The sequence below is a fragment of the Engraulis encrasicolus genome, chromosome 14, assembly GCF_034702125.1.
Source record: "Engraulis encrasicolus isolate BLACKSEA-1 chromosome 14, IST_EnEncr_1.0, whole genome shotgun sequence".
In the NCBI taxonomy this organism is placed as follows: Eukaryota; Metazoa; Chordata; class Actinopteri; order Clupeiformes; family Engraulidae; genus Engraulis; species Engraulis encrasicolus.
In genome coordinates, this window is record NC_085870.1 from 1,699,912 (window position 1) to 1,723,393 (window position 23,482).

At 45.2% G+C, this 23,482-nt stretch overlaps 1 protein-coding gene across 1 annotated transcript in view; it reads left to right on the top strand.

Annotated features, from left to right (window-relative positions):
- The window catches only part of cfap20dc (CFAP20 domain containing), a 92,319-nt gene that overhangs the window by 59,335 nt on the left and 9,502 nt on the right, over positions 1-23,482 (top strand). Inside the window, exons 18-20 of the mRNA XM_063216203.1 lie at positions 7,143-8,168; positions 13,227-13,532; positions 23,179-23,240. Of these exons, the coding sequence (XP_063072273.1) occupies positions 7,143-8,168; positions 13,227-13,532; positions 23,179-23,240 (1,394 nt within the window). The remainder of the gene's footprint in view (positions 1-7,142; positions 8,169-13,226; positions 13,533-23,178; positions 23,241-23,482) is intronic.

Consider the following 23,482-nt stretch of genomic DNA (forward strand, 5'->3'; position numbering starts at 1 on the left):
TCAATGGTGAACGTAGCCCTGATGAAGACCTGGTGAGGTCGAAACATGTCGGCTTTTTAATGTAACCCCAGCCCAGTACCATTAAAGGCTTTTTAATGTAACTTCCCGTTTGGACACCTTATTTTGGAGTGCCTGGATGAACTCTTCTCTCTACATGAACTGATCCCGATATCCAAGACCACCCAACAGACTTAAATGAACAGACTGAAGACTGCTTGAGATTCCAGCCTCCTGTGTGCCTTTCATTGCCAAAATAATGTTCTGACTTTTATCTAAATCATTTGGTGATATCCCTCACAACAGTACAACAGCACATAGGCCTAATGGCGAGAGTTTTTCCCTCAGCACGTAATGAAAGCTAATCGGACGTCTAATGGCAGGTGGTGCTGACGGACAGCGCATGAGGGAAAGAAGTTGCAAACTTGATCGTGTTCGGTTTCGTCAGTCCAACGGAACACTTCTGGCTATAGAAAATGAATCTGTATTGCAACAAATCTACTTAGGCCTAGGTCTATATAGGCTATCCAAGATATTTAATTTAGACATAATCCTTTCAAGCCGTGCAGCATCAACGTGGTCATATAGCCTACTGTCTGCACTTGTTCCGTTGCCTGCCTCATAGCAGAGAAGGAATGGCTTGCTGTTGTTGAGGATTTGTAACGTGGATTATCGAAACTGAAGACTTGATTTCTTCTATTGATACCTTTTTGTTTGGTATAATTACGGACAATGCAAATAACTGATTTTTGTGACGTTCGGACATTTTTGGAAGGAATATAATCGAATTAGTCCCGCCGCTTGGGTTATTGTTTTTCGCGTGCATGTGGATGAGCATAGGCTATTGAATTTGATTGCAGCCTAATAGGCCTACTGAACAGTGGACTGAAATTGAAAATAGGACAAAGAGTGGCATTTTTCTCGGGTGCTATGACTTCTTGCTTTGCAAGAAGACAGTCTCCTCACTCTACGGGCAAAAAGCACCATGGTCAGACCCTGGTGCGCATGTAGGCAGACATGAAAGACTCACTACTCCACGGGCAAATATCGGGAAAAATTAAGCACCACCAGCCTGGACAGCTCCCCACGAGTCACTTATAATGGTTGGTCTTTTCCTGGGATTTGATTCGTGTTGTTTGGGGGAAAATATTAAAATAGCCTTTGTATGAGGAATATTTCCAAAGAGCCAAGGTGGGGCTTAAGATCAATATGGGCCAGGTTTGTCTCCGTGCGTACACACATCTCTCTCTCTCTCTCTCTCTCTACAGACCCACGCAAGTGCAAGACAAGTTTTCACCACCTCGTGAAGTGTTTAGACCTGGCCTAATTAATGTCGCTGTAAATTGGTGTAATGTAGCAGAAAGTGCGAGACATTCGTTGGACTCGTTGCACGCAACAAGTTGTGAAATTATTTCTTAACGGTTTTAACCGCATCATTCGCGACTCTCGAGCAGTTTGAGAACTGAGAAGAATGAGAGAGAGAGAGGGCAGTGACTACCATGTCACTGAGACTATGTAGGCCTATGTGTGCTGTGCCTACTGAATCCAAGTGCAGAAAAAACATATCCATATAGATTATTACATAATGCACCATGTTATTACATTTCCATCAAAAAAAAAAGTTGCGGCCGCATTCCGTAATAAATTTCGCATTTTGTAATAATTTATTACAAGATGAGAAAAAAGTTATTACGAAATGCGTTCAAGAAATTTATTACGAAATGCGTAAATTATTACACAATGCGGCAATTGTCACCGCATTATGTAATAATTTGTTACATTATTACATATTGCACCGTTATTACATAATGCGGCGTTACAACACCTCAGCTGGCAGGTGTGTCGGAGATGGCCCATGCATCACTCAGCAGACAATTTGAAAAAACTCCCGCATACTGACCATTACGCTGTTTTCTTTTCGGTCCTAGACCTTCTCCAGGTCAAGTTTATCTGATGAAGGTCGAGGACCAAAACATCATTACAGAAAACAGCGAAATGGTCGGTGTGCGGGAGTTTTTTCAAATTGGCCGCCAAGCAAGTAAGCTTGAAAACATCAGCTGAGGGACAAAACATTGCTGGAAGGTTCCATCAGCTCAACTAGTTGGAGTGAGTACACAGATGGAGGAGTTCGGTCCAGGGGTGCATTTCTCGAAAGCGTAGTTGTTAGCCTGTTAGCAGCTTGGGTAGTTGCCAATGGGAAATTGCATTACAAACAACAAAGTAGCTAACAGAGTTAGCAACTATGGTTTCGAGAAATGCACGCCAGTCCAGTCTGGTGCGGTGTGCCTCATCACCAGCGTCTGTAGGCCTACACTAGCCACCATTAGCATGGGAGCACCAGCGTCAGTAGGCCCACACTAGCCACCATTAGCATCGGAGCACCAGCGTCAGTAGGCCTACACTAGCCTCCATTAGCATCGGAGCACCAGCGTCAGAAGGGCCGCGTTAACCCTCGCCGAGGCCCGGTGCAGACGCAATCCGGGGCCCCTACTCCACATTATTGAGCCATATTCAAAACGCATGAAACAACGCAGGCTACACGGTGCGCTGAACCCCCTGCTGAGTTCACCAGTCACAACGCAAGCCCTTGGAAGCATAGCCAGCTGACAGGGAGGAGATTCTGTGCACTGCCGTTTGGCAGAGTACACGTCGGCTCAGCTAGAACTTCCAAACAGAAGCACAACCAAAAGTCTCTTATTTTTGCTACGTTGCTGCCGACCAATTTGTCGAATCGAAACCGTCGTGGTAAACACGTGTTAAATAATTTAAACTCCAATGGCCTTGGAAAGACTGACTGACTGTCAAAGGAAAATATCCTAGCCTACTCAGCTGTCGCTTGTCGCAAGGAGGGAATCCCCTTAGCAGCGAACCACAGCAAAGCGAAGCTGTCACAAAATCCCCTCAAAATGTACCATAACCATATAGCCTACCAATTAAGAAGTCAGCGGTTTTCATGTAGATGGTGCATTACACTGCAATAGTATGCAATCATTACAGTAGTCTACGGTGCAAATTCGCAAATTCGTGTTTAGATGTGGATGTGGATGTATCACACAAGTTTTTTTTTTCTCCCAGATAAGAGCCACTTGCTAACTGAAATATCTGCGAGTGGTACAGGCATGTTTTAACTGAACACAAACGCAACGATATAGGCCTAGGCTACGCTGACAGCATCGACATTACAGTGCTTTAGGGAAATGGCCATAACGGTGCTTTAGGAAAATGCGACTATATCATTTTAGTGTTTGCTAAATCCTTGGCTTGCCCTGTTGTTGTCAGACTGTCAGAACTTTGAGAGCTGGTTGGTGCAGTTGCTACGCAGCATTATTGTGAACACTTTTTTAATAACACCTCAGAAGTGATCCTCGCCGCGCCATGCAAGACTTTTGTTTCGCGAATGCAGTTGGGTGCGTGATTTATTTCCACATGTTTTAACTATAGAATAAGATAAAGTTAGGTTGGTGTGCTGTGCTCTTGTTTGCTTAGCTTACATGATTGCACAAGTCCATGATCGGTATGCAACCATTACAAAAAGCGATTATAACACTGACATTACAAAAAGGACTTGCCAACCTTCTCTTCAATGCGTTAATCCATGCCGGGTTGAAGTTTATTCGTACAATCTGAAGCAAGTGCTTACGCCAAGTTTCTCACATCTTTTTTAGACAGTAGCCCATCATCAAACTCAAAAAATATTGACCACCGTTTTCACTGGTGGCACACAACCAGAAGCATCTGACTGAAATGATTATTCCGAAGACCTCCGATTCCTGCGTGCATGCAGAGGCGATTCTAGGCTCAGTAGGGGGGCCACGCGAAAATTAAAAAGAAAGAACACTTGTAACAAATCGCCACTACTGTTCCCCAGCTACAGTCTTGGGGGTGCCAAGCTGCCTGTCTAGCCTGGTGACAAGATATGCATATGCGCCTCTGCTTGCCTACGGATGGCGAAATGCATCAAAAATACAATTGATTGTCTCAAAATATCGTTTCATATTTTCCAATCTCACGACGTCCGGGGCCCCCTGGCTTGGCCCGGTGCTGCAGCACCGGTTGCACCATAGCATAACGCATCCCTGAGCGTCAGTAGGCCCACACTAGCCACCATTAGCATCGGAGCACTCCTGCTGTTAAAGGCCATTAGAGGAGATCAAAGGCAGTTCAGATCCTCCTTTACTGAGGGAGAGGAGAGCCCAGAGAGAGAGGGGGGGAGAGAAAGAGGTGAGCTCAGAGAGAGAGGGGGGAGAGAGAAAGAGGTGAGCCCAGAGAGAGAGGGGGAGAGAGAGGTGAGCTCAGAGAGAGAGGGGGGAGAGAGAAAGAGGTGAGCTCAGAGAGAGAGGTGGGGGAGAGAGAGAGGTGAGCTCAGAGGGGGGGGGAGAAAGAGGTGAGCTCAGAGAGAGAGGGGGGGGGGTAGAGAAAGAGGTGAGCCCTGGGGGGGGGGGAGATGAGTCCTGAGAGAGAGAAGAGGAGAGAGATGTGTGTGTGTGGGGGGGAAAGAGATGAGTCCTGAGAGAGACGTGGAGAGAGAAGTGGGCCTCGCCCTGTCAAATGGCGTCTCGTCAGCCCTAATTGCAGGTGATATCTGATGTAACTCCACCTTTCAGCGCACTCCAGCAGCAGTTGCAAGCGATTTATTAATATGTTATCTTCTACCACTCTCTCTCTCTCTCTCTCTCTCTCTCTCTCTCTCTCTCTCTCTCTCTCCCTCTCCCTCTCTCCCTCTCTCTCTCGGTCTCGGTCTCTCTGTTGCCATTTGCCGTTTTTTCCCCCTGCGTGACTTTCACTGATGTTGCATCAGACTCCCTCCCCAGACCCCCACACCCCTTTCCCACACCCCCTTGTCCTTTGACATTTTCGTCGTGCAAAAAGAAGGATTTGCTGTTCAGTCAAGGGGGTAAAAAAGTGGTACCTGTGTTAGGTTTGAACTGAAAGATGGGACTCAGACCAGTAAAAGACTCATTTGTAATGGTTAGTTTTCCTGCGTATGAGTTTTTTTTTCTGTCTATTCAGACAGTGTCTGTGGTGCTGTGTGATCTAGCAGGAGTAATTACAGACCGTCTACAGAGACCTGATTTGCATCACACTTGCATCCTCTACACAGACCTGCGTTTCTGGAGAGGGATTTGGAAACTAAACTGCTGTAATTGTGTGTGTTTCAGGAAGGAAACTGATTAACATGACTATTTGGGGTGGGGTGGAGGACTAGGGGGTCGGGGGGAATTGGGGGCTTGCGATAGTCCAGAGAGAGTGCTTACCTTTGTTTTGGCCAATGTTCTCACAGGGTCATCCCTATGTTCCCCGGGTCCTATGTTCCCCTCTACTGGGGAACATAGGACCCTTTTTTCAAAAAGTGTTCCCCACTGCTTCAAAGTAGACTGCTGCCACATGGCAAAGTGCAGGTTGTTGTTGCACCTCTGACAGGTTAAGTTTAGGGATAAAGAAAGCCCATTGGGAAACTCCAACCCCCATTGTCATTGTGACACAGCACTCCACAGCACACAAGTGAACGCTGCACACTGCACACAACGAAATTGCATTTTATGCCTCACCCGTGCAAGGGGGCAGCCCTCAGTGGCGCCCCATGGGGAGCAGTGCGGTGGGACGGTACCATGCTCAGGGTACCTCAGTCATGGAGGAGGATGGGGGAGAGCACTGGTTAATTACTCCCCCCCACCAACCTGGCGGGTCGGGAGTCGAACCGGCAACCTCTGGGATGCAAGTCTGACGTCCTAACCGCTCGGATAGTTTTGGTCAAGGCACAAATTGAAAACTCAGACACATCGCATTACGACAGGTAAGGTTTAGGGATGGTTTTGGGAAGGGCACAATTTGAAAACTCGGAAACATACAATGCGGGGAACTTAGGACCCTTTTTTCAAAAAAAGGGTTCTATGTTCCCTGCTGCTTCCAAGCAGACTGTTGCTGCATGGCAAAGTGCAGGTTGTTGTTGCACCTCTGACAGGTTAGGTTTAGGGATAGTTTTGGTCAGGGCACAATTTTACAACTCAGAAACATTGCATTTCTGACAGGTTAGGTTTAGGGATGGTTTTGGGAAGGGCACAATTTGAAAACTTGGAAAAATACAATGCGGGGAACATAGAACCCTTTTTTAGAAAAAGGGTCCTATGTTCCCCGCTCCCATACAAAGACAGGGGAACATAGGACCCGGGGAACATAGGTACGCTCCCGTTCTCACACATGCTTGTACTTTATGTTTATGTTCTGCTGTGATCTTGTGGGCTTTCACGCAACAGCAGACAAAATACATGTTTATCTACATCCAGGCAGGTATCATATACCTAACTAGGCAAATCTTACAGACCGGCTTTAAGCGAAAACAAAGGGCGACAAAGGTACATGCGCAGAGCGGATAATGCAGCCCTGCGTAGTGCACATGTGCAGAGCGGACAGTAAAACTTCCCAATGGTGTACTTAAAGGTCCAGTTCAGTCAATTTCAACATGCAGTTGTAATGCTCACACTACCCTGGACTTGTCAGTACCTGAGGTTTTTTTTCTTTCTTCTTCAGCCTTTTCTGAGATCTTGGTCTTTGTAATGGGGGCAGCGTTTTGTTTACATTTCAAAAAAATATTTTTATTCATTCTCAAAAACATCCGAAAGATTATACAACATCAGCAGACAACTAGCAAACAGCGGTACCTTTTGGGAAAATATTTGCAGTAGGCCTATGTTAATAAAAAAAAAGAAATTGTAAACAAACGCTGCCCCCATTAGAATAGCTCATATCTCGGAAAGGGCTTAGCCGAAAAATGTGGCATCACCGGATACTGACAAGGGTAGCGTGAGCAATACAACAGCACACTGAAATTGACTGAACTGGTCCTTTAAATGCACATACAATCGATTTTCCCTGACTAATCAGGATCTCCTGATTTTCCTCTGAGTGGAAATGCATGTATAAAATCACTGTCACCATAGAAAACACACAATCCTTTTGTCTTTATCTAATCACAACTCTGAACATTACAATGAAAGATTATGACCTTTTATGCCAGGTGATGAAATTTTTTAACAATAATTACTAATTAACCAATTAACTAATTAACTATGATGAAGCTATAACAAATACTTTAACAATTGCTAAATTTAACAAACTGTTTCATCTCCAGTGTTTTTGTCTTGCAGGAAGACGTGTACTCCAAGTTCCTTCTTCAGAGGCGTTCTGTGCATTCCAGTCCCGCCCCTCCTCATCACTCGCCACGCCTGTCCTGTTCAGGGTCAGGGTCAAGGTCAGGATCGAGCGCCAGCTCCGGCGGCAGGCCTCCCAGTGAAGGCAGCGGCGGCAGGCCTCCCAGTGAAGGCAGCGGCGGCAGGTTGTCCAGCGAACCCAACCAGAAGAGCCCCAGATCTGCAGCGGTGGAGGAGGCAACAGAGGCACCAATAAGCATCGCCACCTATGCCAGTTCCAAGGGAGCCAAGCCCAGCTCTATTGCCACAACCAGGGACTCAGGATCGGGCTCCCGTCCAGGCTCGGGGTCAGAGACAGGCTCCAGCCGTAGCACAGACAAGGGACCAGGTGTCACCACCACTGAGGGCCCAAGGAGAGCAGAGACCAGCATTGTTTCCCTGACCAGGGTCCCAGTGTTGGGGTCCCGTCCAGGCTCAGGGTCAGAGACAGGCTCCAGCCGTAGCAGGAGCCAGGGGCCAGGTTTCACCACCACTGAGGGCTCAAGGAGAGCAGAGACCAGCTCTATTGCCCTGACAAGGGTGCCAGGGTCGGGCTCCCATCCAGGCTCGGGATCAGAGTCAGGCGGTCCTTCAAGCAGGCCTTCAAGTGCACCCAGCCCCAGCTGGACGAGTCTAACCACCACAGCAGTAGGCCCACCAGCTCAGGCACCACCAGGCATCACCGTCACAGAAGGCTCCAGGAGGGTGGAGCACTCCAGCAGTGTCGCCCCAAGCCGCTGCCTGTCGCCCTCCACCCTGTCGCCCTCTGCCCTGTCGCCCTCTGCCCTGTTGCCCTCTGCCCTGTTGCCCCCTGCCCGTGTCTCCAGCAGTGTTGCCCCAACCCGCTGCCTGTCACCCTCTGCCCGTGTCTCCAGGCTGGGTATCAGACAGGAGCGGCCTAGTGGACCCGACGGGGACTGGAGGAGGACATCACTGAGCAAGAGGTCACTGAGGGAGATCGCTCCAGAGGAACTGAGGTTTCAGGTGAGGTGAGGGGAGTTTCCAGTCAATAGGACGTTCTCTAGCTGTCAATGAAGTGGTCTTGTGAAAGATGATTCTGTAAGTGTTCGTAACATTAGCCTAATTTTATAACATCAACACCTAGCTTACTAACGCAGGAACACTGTACTTATCTGAAAGGTGTTTTCAGATCTTAAGGCTGTGAGAGGGATCTCGTATGCCGACACAGCTTCAACTTAAGGTCGTGCTGTCCGTTTAGCCGGTAGACCAGTGGTTCCCAACCTATGGGCCGGGGCCCACTGGTGGGCCCTGAAGGTATTCCAAGTGGGCCTTGAAATCATTTTCCAAAAATAGTAATCATATTTTGGTGTGTGTTGCTGTTGATTTATTTGAGTTTTATTCTCAATTGGGTCAGAGGTGGGCCCCGAACATTTTTGACAATTTCGAGTGGGCCCCAAGTTGGAAAAGGATGGGAACCCCTGCGGTAGACAGTTGTCTTCCCTGCTATCTCTCCTCTATTGCCTTATTAACTCGGCAGATACGATATTCCTGGCGGCGAAAAGCTAGGATGGTCGAGGATAAAGTGAAGATGAAAAACAAAGAACAGAAATGAATGTATCGTTTACTTTCACTGGACACAGTGGATACAAATGGAGAGGAATAAAGTAAATAGCCACTCAGGAAATGAGCTGTGCTAACATGAAGCATGTGGAACATTTACTCTCCTCTGTTCCTCCGCATCCTCCCATTGTCAGAAGTCTTTGACTGAATCATCCCTGTTTCCACCCCCACCTCGTCCCCCCCCATCCGCACTCTCACTCTCGCTTCTTCCAATTTGACTGTCATAGAAGAAAGATTTCGCTGAGTTGAATTTCAAACAGGCACCCGAACACATCAATATCAGCAACAGTACAAGAGAACGCGCCACCGAAAACAGCTCTAACTGACTGTGGCAAAGGCCTTTTTCATGCAGATGTGACGAAGAGTGAATTGCGGCCTGTTTGGTGTGTGCTGTTTTTTTTTGTGTGTGTGTGCTTTTATGTAATCATGTACTCACCTCACCGCTTGCTTTCTTACTTGTTCTAGCTTTTTTTTTGTAAGACAAGCAAGTCGTGTGCTTTTATTTCCTGGATTTAAGCGAATCAGAGAAGCTGTCAGCCAGATGCTGCATTGGAGCTTGTGTCTGATTGGAGCCTTCATCACAGTGGAAAAGCAGTAGGGCTTTTTTTTTTCTCGTCTATCGAATGCAATAGTCCTCCAGACTGAGCGAACAGACAGACAGCAGTAATTGTTTGATGCGATTCAAAGGCATCTCAGGTTCATGAAAAGCCTTGGCGGAGGAGAGGGGGGGGGGGGTAAAGTAAGTGCAGCGACATCAAGGCGGCGGGCGCAGCGTGACCCAGCGGTTGGTTCTTGTTTTATTTTGCTACTCCTCCAGCTGTCTCACAGGACAAGCCGTCACAAAGCCCTGCACACACACACACACACACACACCGCCTGCATTAGACGGATACACCGACATGAAGAAAGGAGGGAGGCGGGGGGTGCTGAGACAGAGAGAGAGAGAGAGAGAGAGAGAGAGAGAGAGAGAGAGAGAGAGAGAGAGAGAGAGAGAGAGAGAGAGAGAGAGAGAGAGAGAGAGAGAGAGAGAGTGAAAGACAGGGACAAATACAGACAGAGAGAGACAGAAACAGAGGGGGAGGGGTACGGGCAGAGAGAGAGGTACAGTACGGGCAGAGAAGGGGAGGGAGAGAGAGGTAGAGGTGGGGAGAGAGAGAGGGAGAGAGAGGTAGAGGTGAGGTAGAGGTGGGGAGAGAGAGAGGGAGAGAGAGGTAGAGGTGGGGAGAGAGAGGCAGAGAGAGGGGTAGATGAGGGGAGAGAGGGAGGGAGAGATGTACTGGCAGAGGGGAAGGGAGAGAATGGTAGATGTGGGGACAGAGGGAGTGAGAGTGAGGCAGAGGGAAAGAGATACAAGCCAGGGAGAGAGAGGGGCAGAGAGAGACAGGGTACAGGTAGAGAGAGAGGTACAGGTAGAGAGAGAGAGAGAGAGAGAGAGGTACAGACAGAGAGAGAGAGAGAGAGAGGCAGAAAGAGAGGTACAGACAGAGAGAGAGAGAAAGAGGCAGAGAGGTCAGGCAGAGAGAGAGAGGAGGGAGAGATGGGAAGACACGTGGAGAGAGAGTGGGGGAGACACGTGGCAAGAGAGAGAGAGTGCTTTCAGAGGAAACATCACATTGTTGTTGCAGCGTTTGTTTGATAGGAAGAGAGCTACTGTACCACGCACCACCACTCACCTTGCCTGACCTTGTTAAGGCAGCTCGGCCCGCACCGCGCCGTAATTAAGTCTTCAAAACATCAGAAAAAGGGTGCAGGCTTCCCACGAGCCGTCAGCGCCGGAGGAGGGGAGAGGTCCTGGGTGTCAGATCGCTAATTTGACAGTGCATATGCTCAGCTAGCGCTAACAAGGTGTCAACAGTTCCAAACCCACACTACACCCTCCAGCAGGCCCGGATTAAGATAGCTTGGGGCCCCTAGGCTGCAGGTTGCTTTGGGGCCCCCGGGCCGGAAGGCAAATTTACCGACAAGTTTACACAGTTACACAGTCTCATGATTAGGAATGAAGGATAACATGTCTACCAACTGTACTCAACATGACAGATTCACTTTTCATTATTGCATCTTTTCACTTTTGGGCCAACCAGGCACCCCTTGGCAGGTGGGGGCCCCTAGGCTGCAGCCATATCTAACCTGTGGTGGGGGCCCCTAGGCTGCAGCCATATCTAACCTGTGGTGGGGCCCCTGGGAGGTGGGGGCCCTAGACTGCAGCCATATCTAGCCTGTGGGGGGCCCTAGACTGCAGCCATATCTAGCCTGTGGGGGCCCCTGGCAGGTGGGGCCCCTAGGCTGCAGCCATATCTAGCCTGTGGGGGCCCCTGGCAGGTGGGGCCCCTAGGCTGCAGCCATATCTAACCTGTGCATTAATCCGGCCCTGCCCTACAGTACCTTTTTTTTCTCTCCTCAGAAGCTGCATTTGATCCCATTCACATGTAGCCCTTTTACAGCAGCAGTACCTAAGGGGCCTGTACCTGAATGTCAAAAAAACACAATAATTAGCCTGAGTGTTGATGCTAATTACGCCTAATGTCCTTTGGCAATGGGCTGAAGCTGCCTCAACCCAACAGACTGTTTTCAGAATTGTGCAATAAACGCTTTATGTTTTCTGTGGAATGTAAAATAATCGGTTTCATCTGTTAGAAACAGGTGCAGCAATCCTTTTTTTTAAATGATTATTATTATATGCAGTGGAAGTGTAGCTATACAAAATGCGAGTGACCTATGACCTGCATGTTTTAAATGCAGAAATGTGATGGAACAGTCATGGACAGTTGGCAACAGACATTAATTAGAGATGTTGTGAAGACTGAAGTGAAGCGTTGTGGGAGACGAGAGGGCTACTTGCCATCTGTGGGTGAAGCTCACATGGAATGCTTGGCAGGCAGGCAGGGATGGAGGAGAAGGTGGCTTGATTGCTTAACAAAACCTCAGTGTGTTGAAAACGCTCGATTACATGTAACGCTTGAGGTCTTAAAAAGGTTGTTGGGTCAAAAAATGAGAATAAATTCTCTGACTAAGGCACTCCAAATTAAAATGTCTTCTTCATTAATATGACAGGTCCTACATGGACATATTAAAAACAAGGCCCGGCCATTTTAATTTGGAGTGCCTTAGTCAGAGAATTTATTCTCATTTTTTGATCCTGGAAGTACTATACCTTGGACTAAAGAGCACCCAAAACCCAAGAAGCCAACAAACTATCTGGATAAGAGCACGCCATACTACACAAACTGAAAGGTTGTTGGGTATTTGTTTTTCTGTCGTCAGTACATCCCTCAGTGTGTGACTGATGTGAGCTCAACATGCCACCTGTGGAGGAGCGATTGTAATGAATCGCCCTGAACCCCATAACCCCATAATCCCAATGCCTATGTGAAGGAGTGACCATCACTAGGGTGGTTGTGGGTGTGTTCTGACTGTCACACCAACGAGCCTGGCTCTTTGGTGTAGCGGTCAGAGCCCCAGTTTACTACCCCAGAAGGTCTGGGTTCGAGTCCCAGCTGGGCAACTCTACTCCTCTTCGCTACAAATGGTGTCAGAAGTGGGATGGTACCGTGAGGCCATCGGAAGCGTACCCATTGTGTGTGAGCCGTAATTCCATGTGAGGGACCCCCAGGATTGGTGACCCCGGTGTGAGGGACCCCAGTGATGGGTGAAGCATTGATGATGGGGCACACTGGATGGGAGAAGCATGATGGACAGTTGCGTGAGGGACACCATGAGTGTGTGAAGCGCACGGGTGCGCTTCCCGAAGGGGAAGGCGGTGTGATGGAGTGACCATCACTAGGGTTGTGGGTGTGTTCTGACTAACATGCCAACGAGCCTGGCTCTTTGGTGTAGCGGTCAGAGCCCCGGTTTACTACTCCAGAAGGTCTGGGTTCGAGTCCCAGCTGGGCAACTCTACTCCTCTTCGCTACAGCCTACACTGCTGCTCCCCTAGCGCGCCCCCCATTAAAATGCGATTTATTAATTTCAAAGCCTATAGATTCATTCGATTAAACATTTTAATCGAGTCCCAGCCCAGCAATTTGTCAATTTGTAACGTTGCCACCACTTTCCAAGCCAGATCCTACACCTTTGTCTCCATTTGAGTAAACAGCCTTACTGCATGCAGAGCATTGCTCGACCCACCGTGCAGAACGAAATAAAGAACCAGGTGGCTGGTTTACCAGCTACCCTGTTGCACCCCTGGTTAAACAATCCAAGCACCAGTAGGATGAGTGAAGGAATCAGGCTTGTACGAAATTCTGAATTGAATGAATTTGAATTCAAAGTAATGCCATAATATGAACACTAGGTGGTGGTGTTCTATGTACTCTCAATGGGTGGTGTAGCTTAAATTCAAAGAAATTCAAGGTAATGACACCACCTAGTGTTCGTATTATGGCATTACTTTGAATTCAAATTCATTCAATTCGGAATTTCGTACAAGTCTGGAAGGAATGTGTTTATGTGTGTCCTCTTAAGATGGAGGACCGAGGACAGACAGCTGTGCCCACGTCAGGCGCTGGTGACCTGCTGCACCCTCCTCCTGTTAAAGACGAGGAGGTAAAGGAGCACCAGGAGGAGCAGGAGGAGGAGGAGGAGGAGGAGCTGCGTATGCTGGCCAGCCTGTGTCGCGAGCAGAGGGAGGAGGAGGCGGAGGAGGAGGAGGAGGAAGGCGAGGAGGGCGGCGGGGCTCACGGCCTGAGCGCATCCCAGCGGCGCCGCTGCCACGTCAGCCTCAGCCTCAGCAGCGATGACACCAGCACCTGGACACAGATATACACACTGGTGAGTTATGACACCTGGACACAGATATACACACTGGTGAGTTATGACACCTGGACACAGATATACACACTGGTGAGTTATGACACCAGCAGCTGGACACAGATATACACACTGGTGAGTTATGACACCTGGACACAGATATACACACTGGTGAGTTATGACACCAGCACCTGGACACAGATATACACACTGGTGAGTTATGACACCTGGACACAGATATACACACTGGTGAGTTATGACACCAGCACCTGGACACAGATATACACGCTGGTGAGTCCTTACTAAGATGTACGATATTATGTTAGCAGATGCCAATTTCTAAATGGCCAAAAAAGGAAAGGGGTTGCTCGCCTAGGGAACCAAATTGACTAGAACCGGCCCTGTGCAGGAGGGACTTACACATACTCACATACATACATACATACTCACATACATACTCACATACATACATACATACATACATACATACATACATACATACATACATACATACATACATACATACATACATACATACACACATACATACACACACACATACATACATACATACATACATACATACATACATACATACATACATACATACATACATACATACTCACATAGATACATACATACTCACATACATACTCACATACATACATACATACTCACATACATACATACATACATACATACATACATACATACATACATACATACATACATACATACATACATACATACTCACATACTCACACACATACATACATACATACATACATACATACATACATACATACATACATACATACATACATACATACATACATACATACACACATACACACATACAGTACATACATACATACATACATACATACATACATACATACATACATACATACATACATACATACATACATACATACATACATACATACATACATACATACATACATACATACATACATATGCATATTCATACCACATTCATTCAAAACTCATCAAAAAGGAGTAGGCTATAATAAAAAAGAAACACATTTAAAATTACTCTGGAAAACACCTGACACATAATGTTGACACTCTAGTAATTTTGCTTTAACCATTTTTTTAAATGTGTCTTGAAACCATTTAAACTCCTAATTTCTTTACTAAGTGGGCCAGGTAACTTTTTCCACAGAGCTTAGTTTATCAGGCTTTTACTTTAAGTGAAAAGTGAAAGCCCATTGGGAAACTCCAACTCCCATTGTCATTGTGACACAGCACTCCACAGCACACAAGTGAACACTGCACACAAGTGAACACTGCACACAACGAAATTGCATTTATGCCTCACCCGTGCAAGGGGGCAGCCCTCAGTGGCGCCCCATGGGGAGCAGTGCGGTGGGACGGTACCATGCTCAGGGTACCTCAGTCATGGAGGAGGATGGGGAGAGCACTGGTTGATTACTCCCCCCACCAACCTGGCGGATCGAACCGACAACCTCTGGAATGCAAGTCTGACGCCCTAACCGCTCACCCATGACTGCCCCAATTCTGCTTCCACTTGTGCTTTGTGAGCCACGGCTACCTGTTTCTGGATGGGACGACGTGATAAAGAGAGGGCCAGAGATACTGAAATTGAAATAGTGCGATAGTGAAAGACATTCCTGCTCACCACTGTTATTGTGTTACTTATTAAAGGCCTCTCGCCATTAACCCTAAAGCGACCGACTGGGGTCATTTATGACCCCGGGCACATATTTTCATACACCATTTCTGCAATTTTCATCAGAAAAACTTGTCCATCTAGGAGTTTGTCAGTACATATGTTGTGCATGTTGTGAATGATTTTTGTGAGATTTAGACCATCTATATGGGATTTATAATCAAAACACCTCTGGGGTCATTTATGACCCCGAGAGGATCCATGAGATGCTCAACATTATAATGTCCATTGTTGTAGTAATTTTCAAACTCTGGCTTTTGTATTTTGTGTCTTGGGGCAGGCCATGGTCAGCAGACCTAAAATATTCATAATATAAACAATTATAGTATTAAAATATAATACAGTATATTATATAGATAAATAGGGCACCCCTGCGATAGCCAATGAAGCATATTGTGAGGGCACCCAGGTAGCATTTCCTCTGTTTTTGCTCCATATTTGTTGATATCATGGCATAGTGGTCCTAGACACATGATGAGAATATGAAATGGAAGTCATCCTGATGAACAAAGAGGGAGGAAACAAGTCGTCAGCGTAGAAATCAATGGCGTTTTTAGAATTTTCCTTATTATATGGCTATACAAAGGCTGAAGCATCAGTTGAATCATTTCTTTGCTCTAATACAGTGGTTCTTAACCTGGGGTGCGGGCACCCCCTGGGGGTGCGCGAGAGATTCCAGGGGGTGCACGGAATTTTGTTTGTGTAGAGGTTGTGACCGAAATTATACTTGCAAACATTATAATTAGGGCAAATTAAGTCCAAATTAAACAAATGTTGGTACCCATTCAAAGTCATTCAGGTACTGATTCATGTCACAAGCGAGATCATTGTAATTAATCACTCATTTATCATTTTTAGTGCATATATACACATGCAGAAGTTTGTGTTGGGGGTGCGCGGCTTGTCTTCGGCACAGGTAAGGGGGTGCGCTAAGAAAAAAAGGTTAAGAACCACTGCTCTAATACATACTGTATGTAAGACACCTTTTCACAGCTACAATGTCCAGAAAAAGTTTCAGAGAACTTTTGAGTGTGCATAAGGTTATATGTTTGAGACGTGGTTTTGTCTATGTAAATTACCATATTCTCTGATGTTGTGATTTCATGAACCCAGAAATGTTGAATACCCTAAAGTTTTATTGCAGAAATATCATCTATGGGCCTAATGGATAGAATTTAGCTTGGTGTCCCAAAGTTTCACTTTGAGCTATTTCCATAATTAGCATAAATATACTGAATTATTATGGTAAGACTACAACAAGTGAATAGGCTAAAACATGTAAATGATAGATATCACCATGAAACTTTCTCAGTTGATTACTGATGATGAGAGAAGGAAAAAATGTATTGGATGTATTTTGTATTTTGATGTTTACATATGCAAATGAGGGCATACATCATATTTAGCATGTACGTATGTAAGTTTGACTAATTTTTAGCAAAACAATAAAATGCTCAAATTCACATTTTTTTTTGCTTTAGATGAGGGACAAGTATGTGCAAGATGTAAATAAATTTGAATGAACCCCACAAAATAATTCATATAGTAGTATTTCTACATAAACTCCTTGGGGTCATAAATTACCCCGCTCGGTCAGATTAGTCGCAAAAACAGGCCGGTCGCTTGAGGGTTAATGTCATCAGCAAGAAGTGAAATAGACACGCAAAATACCAAGCAAAACTAAATGTGATGTTGGTTGGATTTTGAAGGCCAAAACTGCTGATAGCACACTAGTTTCTATACCAAATGTAGTGGCACTGTAACCTTGTTAACCCCTTAGCGCAGAGCCCATGTTATAACCTTACTGTCACCAAAATAGTAATGGCTATGTCTTAATCTGTTACTTAAGGCTCTCTGTACTGTCATAGCGATGTTGTTATGATGTAGTTGAGAATTTTCAGCAAATAGTGAATAGACCCGCCGGCGAGCCCATCTACAGTAAGAGGCTACTGTATAATTCAGCCATGATAGTTGTATTCAGATTCTCTCCATTTAGTGGACCATTTGTCCTCATCTACTGCAGGCCTCCTTTCAGAAATATCCCAGGCAGGCAATGCCGTCTCCTTTTGTTTGCCATGATGCAGCTGAGCCTTGTATGTACAGTAATGGTGTCGTTTCTTTTCCGGTAAGATGCAGCATTTAGCCCCGTGACCTCCAGAATGGGCACGGGAAAAGCTGAGTGACCTTCTATTGTATTGTGATCTATCTTTCCATGCAGATTCACGTTAGATGCATTAGGATTGATTTGTAATTGTGCCGTTCAATGACCAAGGTCACCCCTGTGTGTCACCGTCATATATTTTTCTGTTGATTCTGACAACGTTCAGTCGATCCCGCTGCTGATTCGTCAATAGCGTCAATGTGAGTGACAATGCGTTCGGCCTGTTTTTGCCATTTAGCCTTGAGTCCCCATTTGTCACTCGGTATGCCACAGAGAAATCGACGGCGTCAGCAGAAACTCTCACTCAATAGCTCCTTTTTTGTCATTGAGAACGTGAATTGAAAACATATCTTTTCTAAAAATTAATGTTAGACTCCAGACCAGGGTGAAATGGCATTTAACACATCCATTATGCTGCCAAATGCTGAAACCAGCTTCCTGTTGAAATTAGAACTGCCCGAACAGTGTCATGTCTTTAAAAGAAAGTAGACACTTCAGCTTTACTGTCATCTGCCATTGGTTCAGGTTAGTTATCTACTCTCTATAATATATTCTATTCTTTCTACTTGCTACAATATATTTCTTCTCTCTTCTCTTCTTTCCTCATTGAATGACAGTTGTGTATGATAATGTGTTGTACACATCCTATTGCTATATTGCTATTGCTATAAGAATTTCACCAGCATATTTTCAGTAGAGATACATAACACATTTCCGTCAATAATCTTTTTCATTCAGTGCAGTATTATAGTTTCGGCTCAGCACATCTTGGGTAAAGGACTGCCAACAATAGCCGTACCATACGCTGAAGGCCAAAGCCTGTACCACAGTACAGTGTTTCTCAACCTCTTTTTAGGCGAGACACCCTTTCAGTTCATGAAAAATTTCAAGGCACCCCAAATCAACAAGCCGTAACATAGCATCGCATCCGATACCACAAAAGCTTAGAAAAGTAACACATTTGGAGACGTCACACGACCTACGTTCCAAGTTGCAGCTGACTGGGGCGACCTATATTTACTTCATTGTGCATAAATGGCAGATGAAAGATTCCACTGACTGGCATTAAATTATCAATTTAGATGAATAGACTTATGTATTATATTACATAATTTATTTATCAGCAACGATTTCGCCGCACCCCTGAGGGTGGTCCCCGGCACCCCTGTTGAGAAACACTGCCACAGTACACACACCTGGTGTGGTAAACTATGTACACTGACTAGCAATGCCCCCAGTATCCACACTCTAATGCCACAATGCCCCCAGCATCCACACTCTAATGCCACATTCATATTGTGCAGATGGCTGTGTCATTCTGCTCCGTACTGTTCCTGGTTGGCTGCATCATTTTTTTTTTCTTACCAGCGGGAGACATACAAAATACAGTACTATGGCAACTTCAACAGGGGGTATACTTTCTAACACAACAAGCTGCATTATGCCCATTATTGGCACAGTTCCTGTTATTGACTGTTTCCGTTGCTGACTGTTCCACTTAAAGTGAGGTGTTTACCTGGTATGAAAGGTATCCCCACCCAGAATACATTAGTAGGCCTAGAATTTATCTGCTGTATTTTCAGTTCTTTTTCGCAGAGTTTGTGTTGAATGGCTAACTACTGTATGTCAATAGTAGGATTGCTATGGCTATTAGGATTGCTCCGGAATAGTTGATGCTATGTTTACTGTTAACACCCAGGGCCGGATTAGTGTACAGGCTAGATATGTCAAGTCAAGTCAAGTCAAGTCAAGTTTTTATTGTCAATTTCTTTACATGCACTGGTCATACAAAGAATTTGAAATTGCGTTTCTTGCTCTCCCATGCAGACATAGACTAATCTAGGTAAGGACATAGACAGTATAGACATACAGTAGACAGTACTCATACATGGACATAAGACAGTATGGACATAGACAGTGCTCATACAGACATTTAAAGTGCAAGACTGGACAACAGAAGACTTGTAGAGAACATACATTAAGAGGAGGTATTTTTTTGTGCTTTTTCTAAAAGTCCATTATAGCGTTCTGACATAGTAATAGTAGCATTTGAAGAAAATAAATAATTAAATAGGTTTATATATGGCTTTTATTTTATTTTTATTTTATATATATTTTATTTTTATTTTATATGGCTGCAGCCTAGGGGCCCCCACCTGCCAGGGGCCCCTTTATTGGACAAAAGTGAAAAATTGCAGAATTGTGGCAAGTTGTAATATGGAAAAAAATATGTTGTCCTGTTGTGTATAGTTGGTAGACATGTTATCTTTAATTCCTAACTCATAATTGTGACACTGTCTCTGTAAAATTGTGGCAAAATTTGCCCTCCAGTGGGGCCCACAGCAAACTTTAGCCAGGGGCCCCATGCCATCTTAATCCGGCCCAGCCTACACTCCTACATACACAGTCAATGTTGTAGTGTTAACTCAACTCTCCAAGTGTTGAATTCGACTCTCTACGTGTTGAATGAGCACTGTAACATCCACTGTGTGTGTGTGTTCCCTATTCCTGTCAGCTTTCCTGAGGCCTAGGCCACCAAAGAGGATGCGGAAAGTCCCTTGGCTCAGGGCTAGTCATTTCATCTGCCCTATTTGTAGCCTGTAGTGTGTTCAGCTTTGTAGTCTCTTAGTAAGCTCTTGCACGATATACACAGGGGAAGCGGAAGCAAGGAAGACTAAAGTCTAAAAACACCTGGCGGTTGGTCTGGTGGGGTGGAGTTGGAGGGTGTCTTTTCTCCTGTAGGTACACTACAGTGCAGTATATATACAAAGCAAAATATGCGGAAAGTCAATTCAAGTCAAGTCAAGTAGGTTTTATTGTCAATTTCTTTACATGCACTGGTCATACAAAGAATTTGAAATTACGTTTCTTGCTTTCCCATGCAGACATAGACTAATCTAGGTAAGGACATAGACAGTATAGACATAGACAGTACTTATACATGGACATAAGACAGTATGGACATAGACAGTGCTCATACAGACATTTAAAGTGCAAGACTGGACATCAGAAGACTTGTAGAGAGCTTTAGAACGCTTTTAAAACGCTTTAGAAAAATGATAACAACAAAGAGTAAGACAAGCATTTAGTTGGAAAGCCAGTATTAGGCTAGGTCTGCAGCATCTCTTAGTGCAGAATGCAGATGGGTCTGTCCAAGGGCCTATTCACTTTGTGTTGACAAGACACAAATACATCATAGTAATACTGCTATGGCATTACTGAGGAAAAACATACTAGGAATTGTTCATTACCATTCTGGTAGCAGCAATCTTGTAATGGGGGCTAAGCAGTTTGAGGTCCTGTAGTTGGCCAACCATTTACATCTCTCTCTAGGTCAGGGGTCAGGAACCTTTTTGGTTGAGAGAGCCATAAATGCCAAATTTTTTAAAAGAAAATTTCACGAGAGCCATACCATTTTAAAAACGAGGGTCTGGGAGTCCTACCCGTTAAAATTTGGTATTTCTAAGATGTAATTTCCTGCATTTTAACTAATTTTAACGTCCCATGTCCCGTTTCAATTCAATATGGAACCTGTACTTTTATTTATAAATATAGGACCATTCTGTATTTCAAGGGATGGTTGGCAACCCCAGATAAATAAGAGCCATATACAGTTCCCAAAAGAGCCACATGTGGCTCTAGAGCCATAGGTTCCTGACCCCTGCTCTAGGTCGTCCTCAGACGAGCCTTCCATCGTTGCTTCCAGTCATCCCGATTCTCCATACATCTTTTCTGTTCGCTAGTACTCACTCTGGGCTTTGGCGTCATTCTTGAGTATGTCCACAAATGTTAGTGTGGGACGTCCTCTTAATCGGCACCCATGTTATGGTTCCCCTAGCACCAGTTTGCTGGCTGGCAGCCCTGGCCTGGGTGCCTTTGGCAATGTCCTGCGAGTCTCATTCTCCTTACAGCTATCTTCTGGCTCACCCTTGGTATTCCCTCGTATAGGATTTCGTTGGTTGCATGTGCAACCATTTACATCTCAGAGAACTTTTGTGAGCGCTGAGCAGTCGCTGAGTCTCCATGCCTTCAGACAATGAAAGTCATTTTCTCTTCTGGCTGAGGAGTGGAGAGACTTTGACAGAGCGCCGTTCACATCAGCCCGACGTCTCTTAATGGACACGCTCACGCAAGTCCATCAGAAATAATCATTACACCCACGGAGTTCATTCATAACGCACGACTCATACAGCCCATAAGCTAAAAGACAGAAATTAAAATTCATTCTACCCTTTAAGCCATCATAAATTAATACCTATTATGCTTGTCTTCTTAACATTTCATGCGACAAGACATTTTTTAATGATCTTTTATCTCCTTGTCTCCTTTTGTATAATGTGTGTGCACTGCTAGTGCTGTACGAAGGCGTGAACATTTTTCTTTATGAAATAGAGGAGGGAGATGATGATGATGGGAATACACATTTCCATAAGTGCAACAACAGCGCCCTCTACAGGTTGAGTAAAGAGCCGTGTGTTAACCCTTTGAGGATAAAAATGAAAGGTGGCTGGTTACCACTATGTCCTGTATCTGGCTGCATCATATTCTCTTTCCAGCTTTCTATTTCTTACCAGCAGGCGGTATTAAAAATACTGTAATATGGCAACTTCAGCAGGGGGTATAATTTCTAACACAACAAGCTGCATTATGCTACATACTGAATATACGTTTTAAGTGTGCAGGCTTAATACTGCCATGCTTTGACCAATTGTTATTCTTTCTAGGGTGGCGACGTTGGGGTGGGAGTGGGGGAAACTTTGTGTGAACGTACTGTATGTGTGAAAGTGTTGCCCTGATCAGTGTTCTGTTTTTTGTGTTTTTTTGTTTTCGTATCTGTTCTTGTTTCTGTACTGTACTGTTTGTCCTGGGGACCCCCTCGAAAACGGGGCTATCCCCCTAAACAAATAAATTGAAATTCAGATCATTATACCATTATTGGCATAGTTCCTGTTATTAACTGCTTCCGTTGCTGTTCCTCTTAAAGTGGGGTGTTTACCTGGTATGAAAGGTATCCCCACCCAGGATACATTACCTGACTTGCCCGCTGTTTTAACTCTTACTCTTACACACACTCTTACGCACACAACTTACTTACACACACTCTTACACACAGTACTTACTTACTTACACAGTAGGTATATATTGTAGTCTTAACTCAGCATTCAGAGAGAAAATTCTAATCACATATGTGTATATGCGAGGGTACTCATACAGTTGATTTCATAATGCCCATGAACATGCCCTTTTCTCCACACATATTTCTACCTGTTTGTGATTATGAGCAGACTTCTATGAAGGGCAAGCACAGTGTTTCCTGCAGAACTGTGTATGTAAAAGGTGGCGGAGTATCAGAGCAATGGCTATCATCTTTGGAAAAGCTACAGTTCTGATGTTTCATATGAAATACTAATAATACTAATAATATGAAAACCCCCAAAATAAAAACGTCATACATTTTTCGGTAAACCAACTTAAAAATCTCATTATCAAGACAAAATCCTTATATTTGCAGGGCCCAAGGTTGTAGTCAAAGTGGCAGGTTTTTATTGTCAATGTGGCCACTTTAACTATAGACCTACAGTAGAGTGCTGAAGGAACCCTGTGCTGTGCCGACATCGTAGCAATGTACTTGTGCTTCACCATGTTCAGTTTTCAATCATGTCCGCAGTGTGTTGACTATTTATGTGTAAAAAAAATCAACATTGACAGAGGGATTTTGGGATTTATTGTGTTGTTATAAAAAAATATAATGCCAATCTGAATCTACTGTGTAATCTGTGTGTAATCTGCAGCCAGATCAGCAGGGCCAGCACTATCAGACGGAGATGAACCCCTTGAGGCACTCCAATCCCCGGTAAGGGCCTCCCCTATCCTCCCCTATCCTCTCCTGTCCTCTCCTATCCTCTCCTCTCCTCTCCTCCCCTCTCCTGTCCTCTCCTCTCCTCCGCTCCCCACTCCTCTCCTCCCCTCTCCTCTCCTCTCTTCTCCTCTCCTGTCCTCTCCTCTCCTCTCCTCTCCTCTCCTCTCCTGTCCTGTCCTCTCCTCTCCTCCCCTCCCCACTCATCTCCTCTCCTCTCTTCTCCTCTCCTGCCTTCC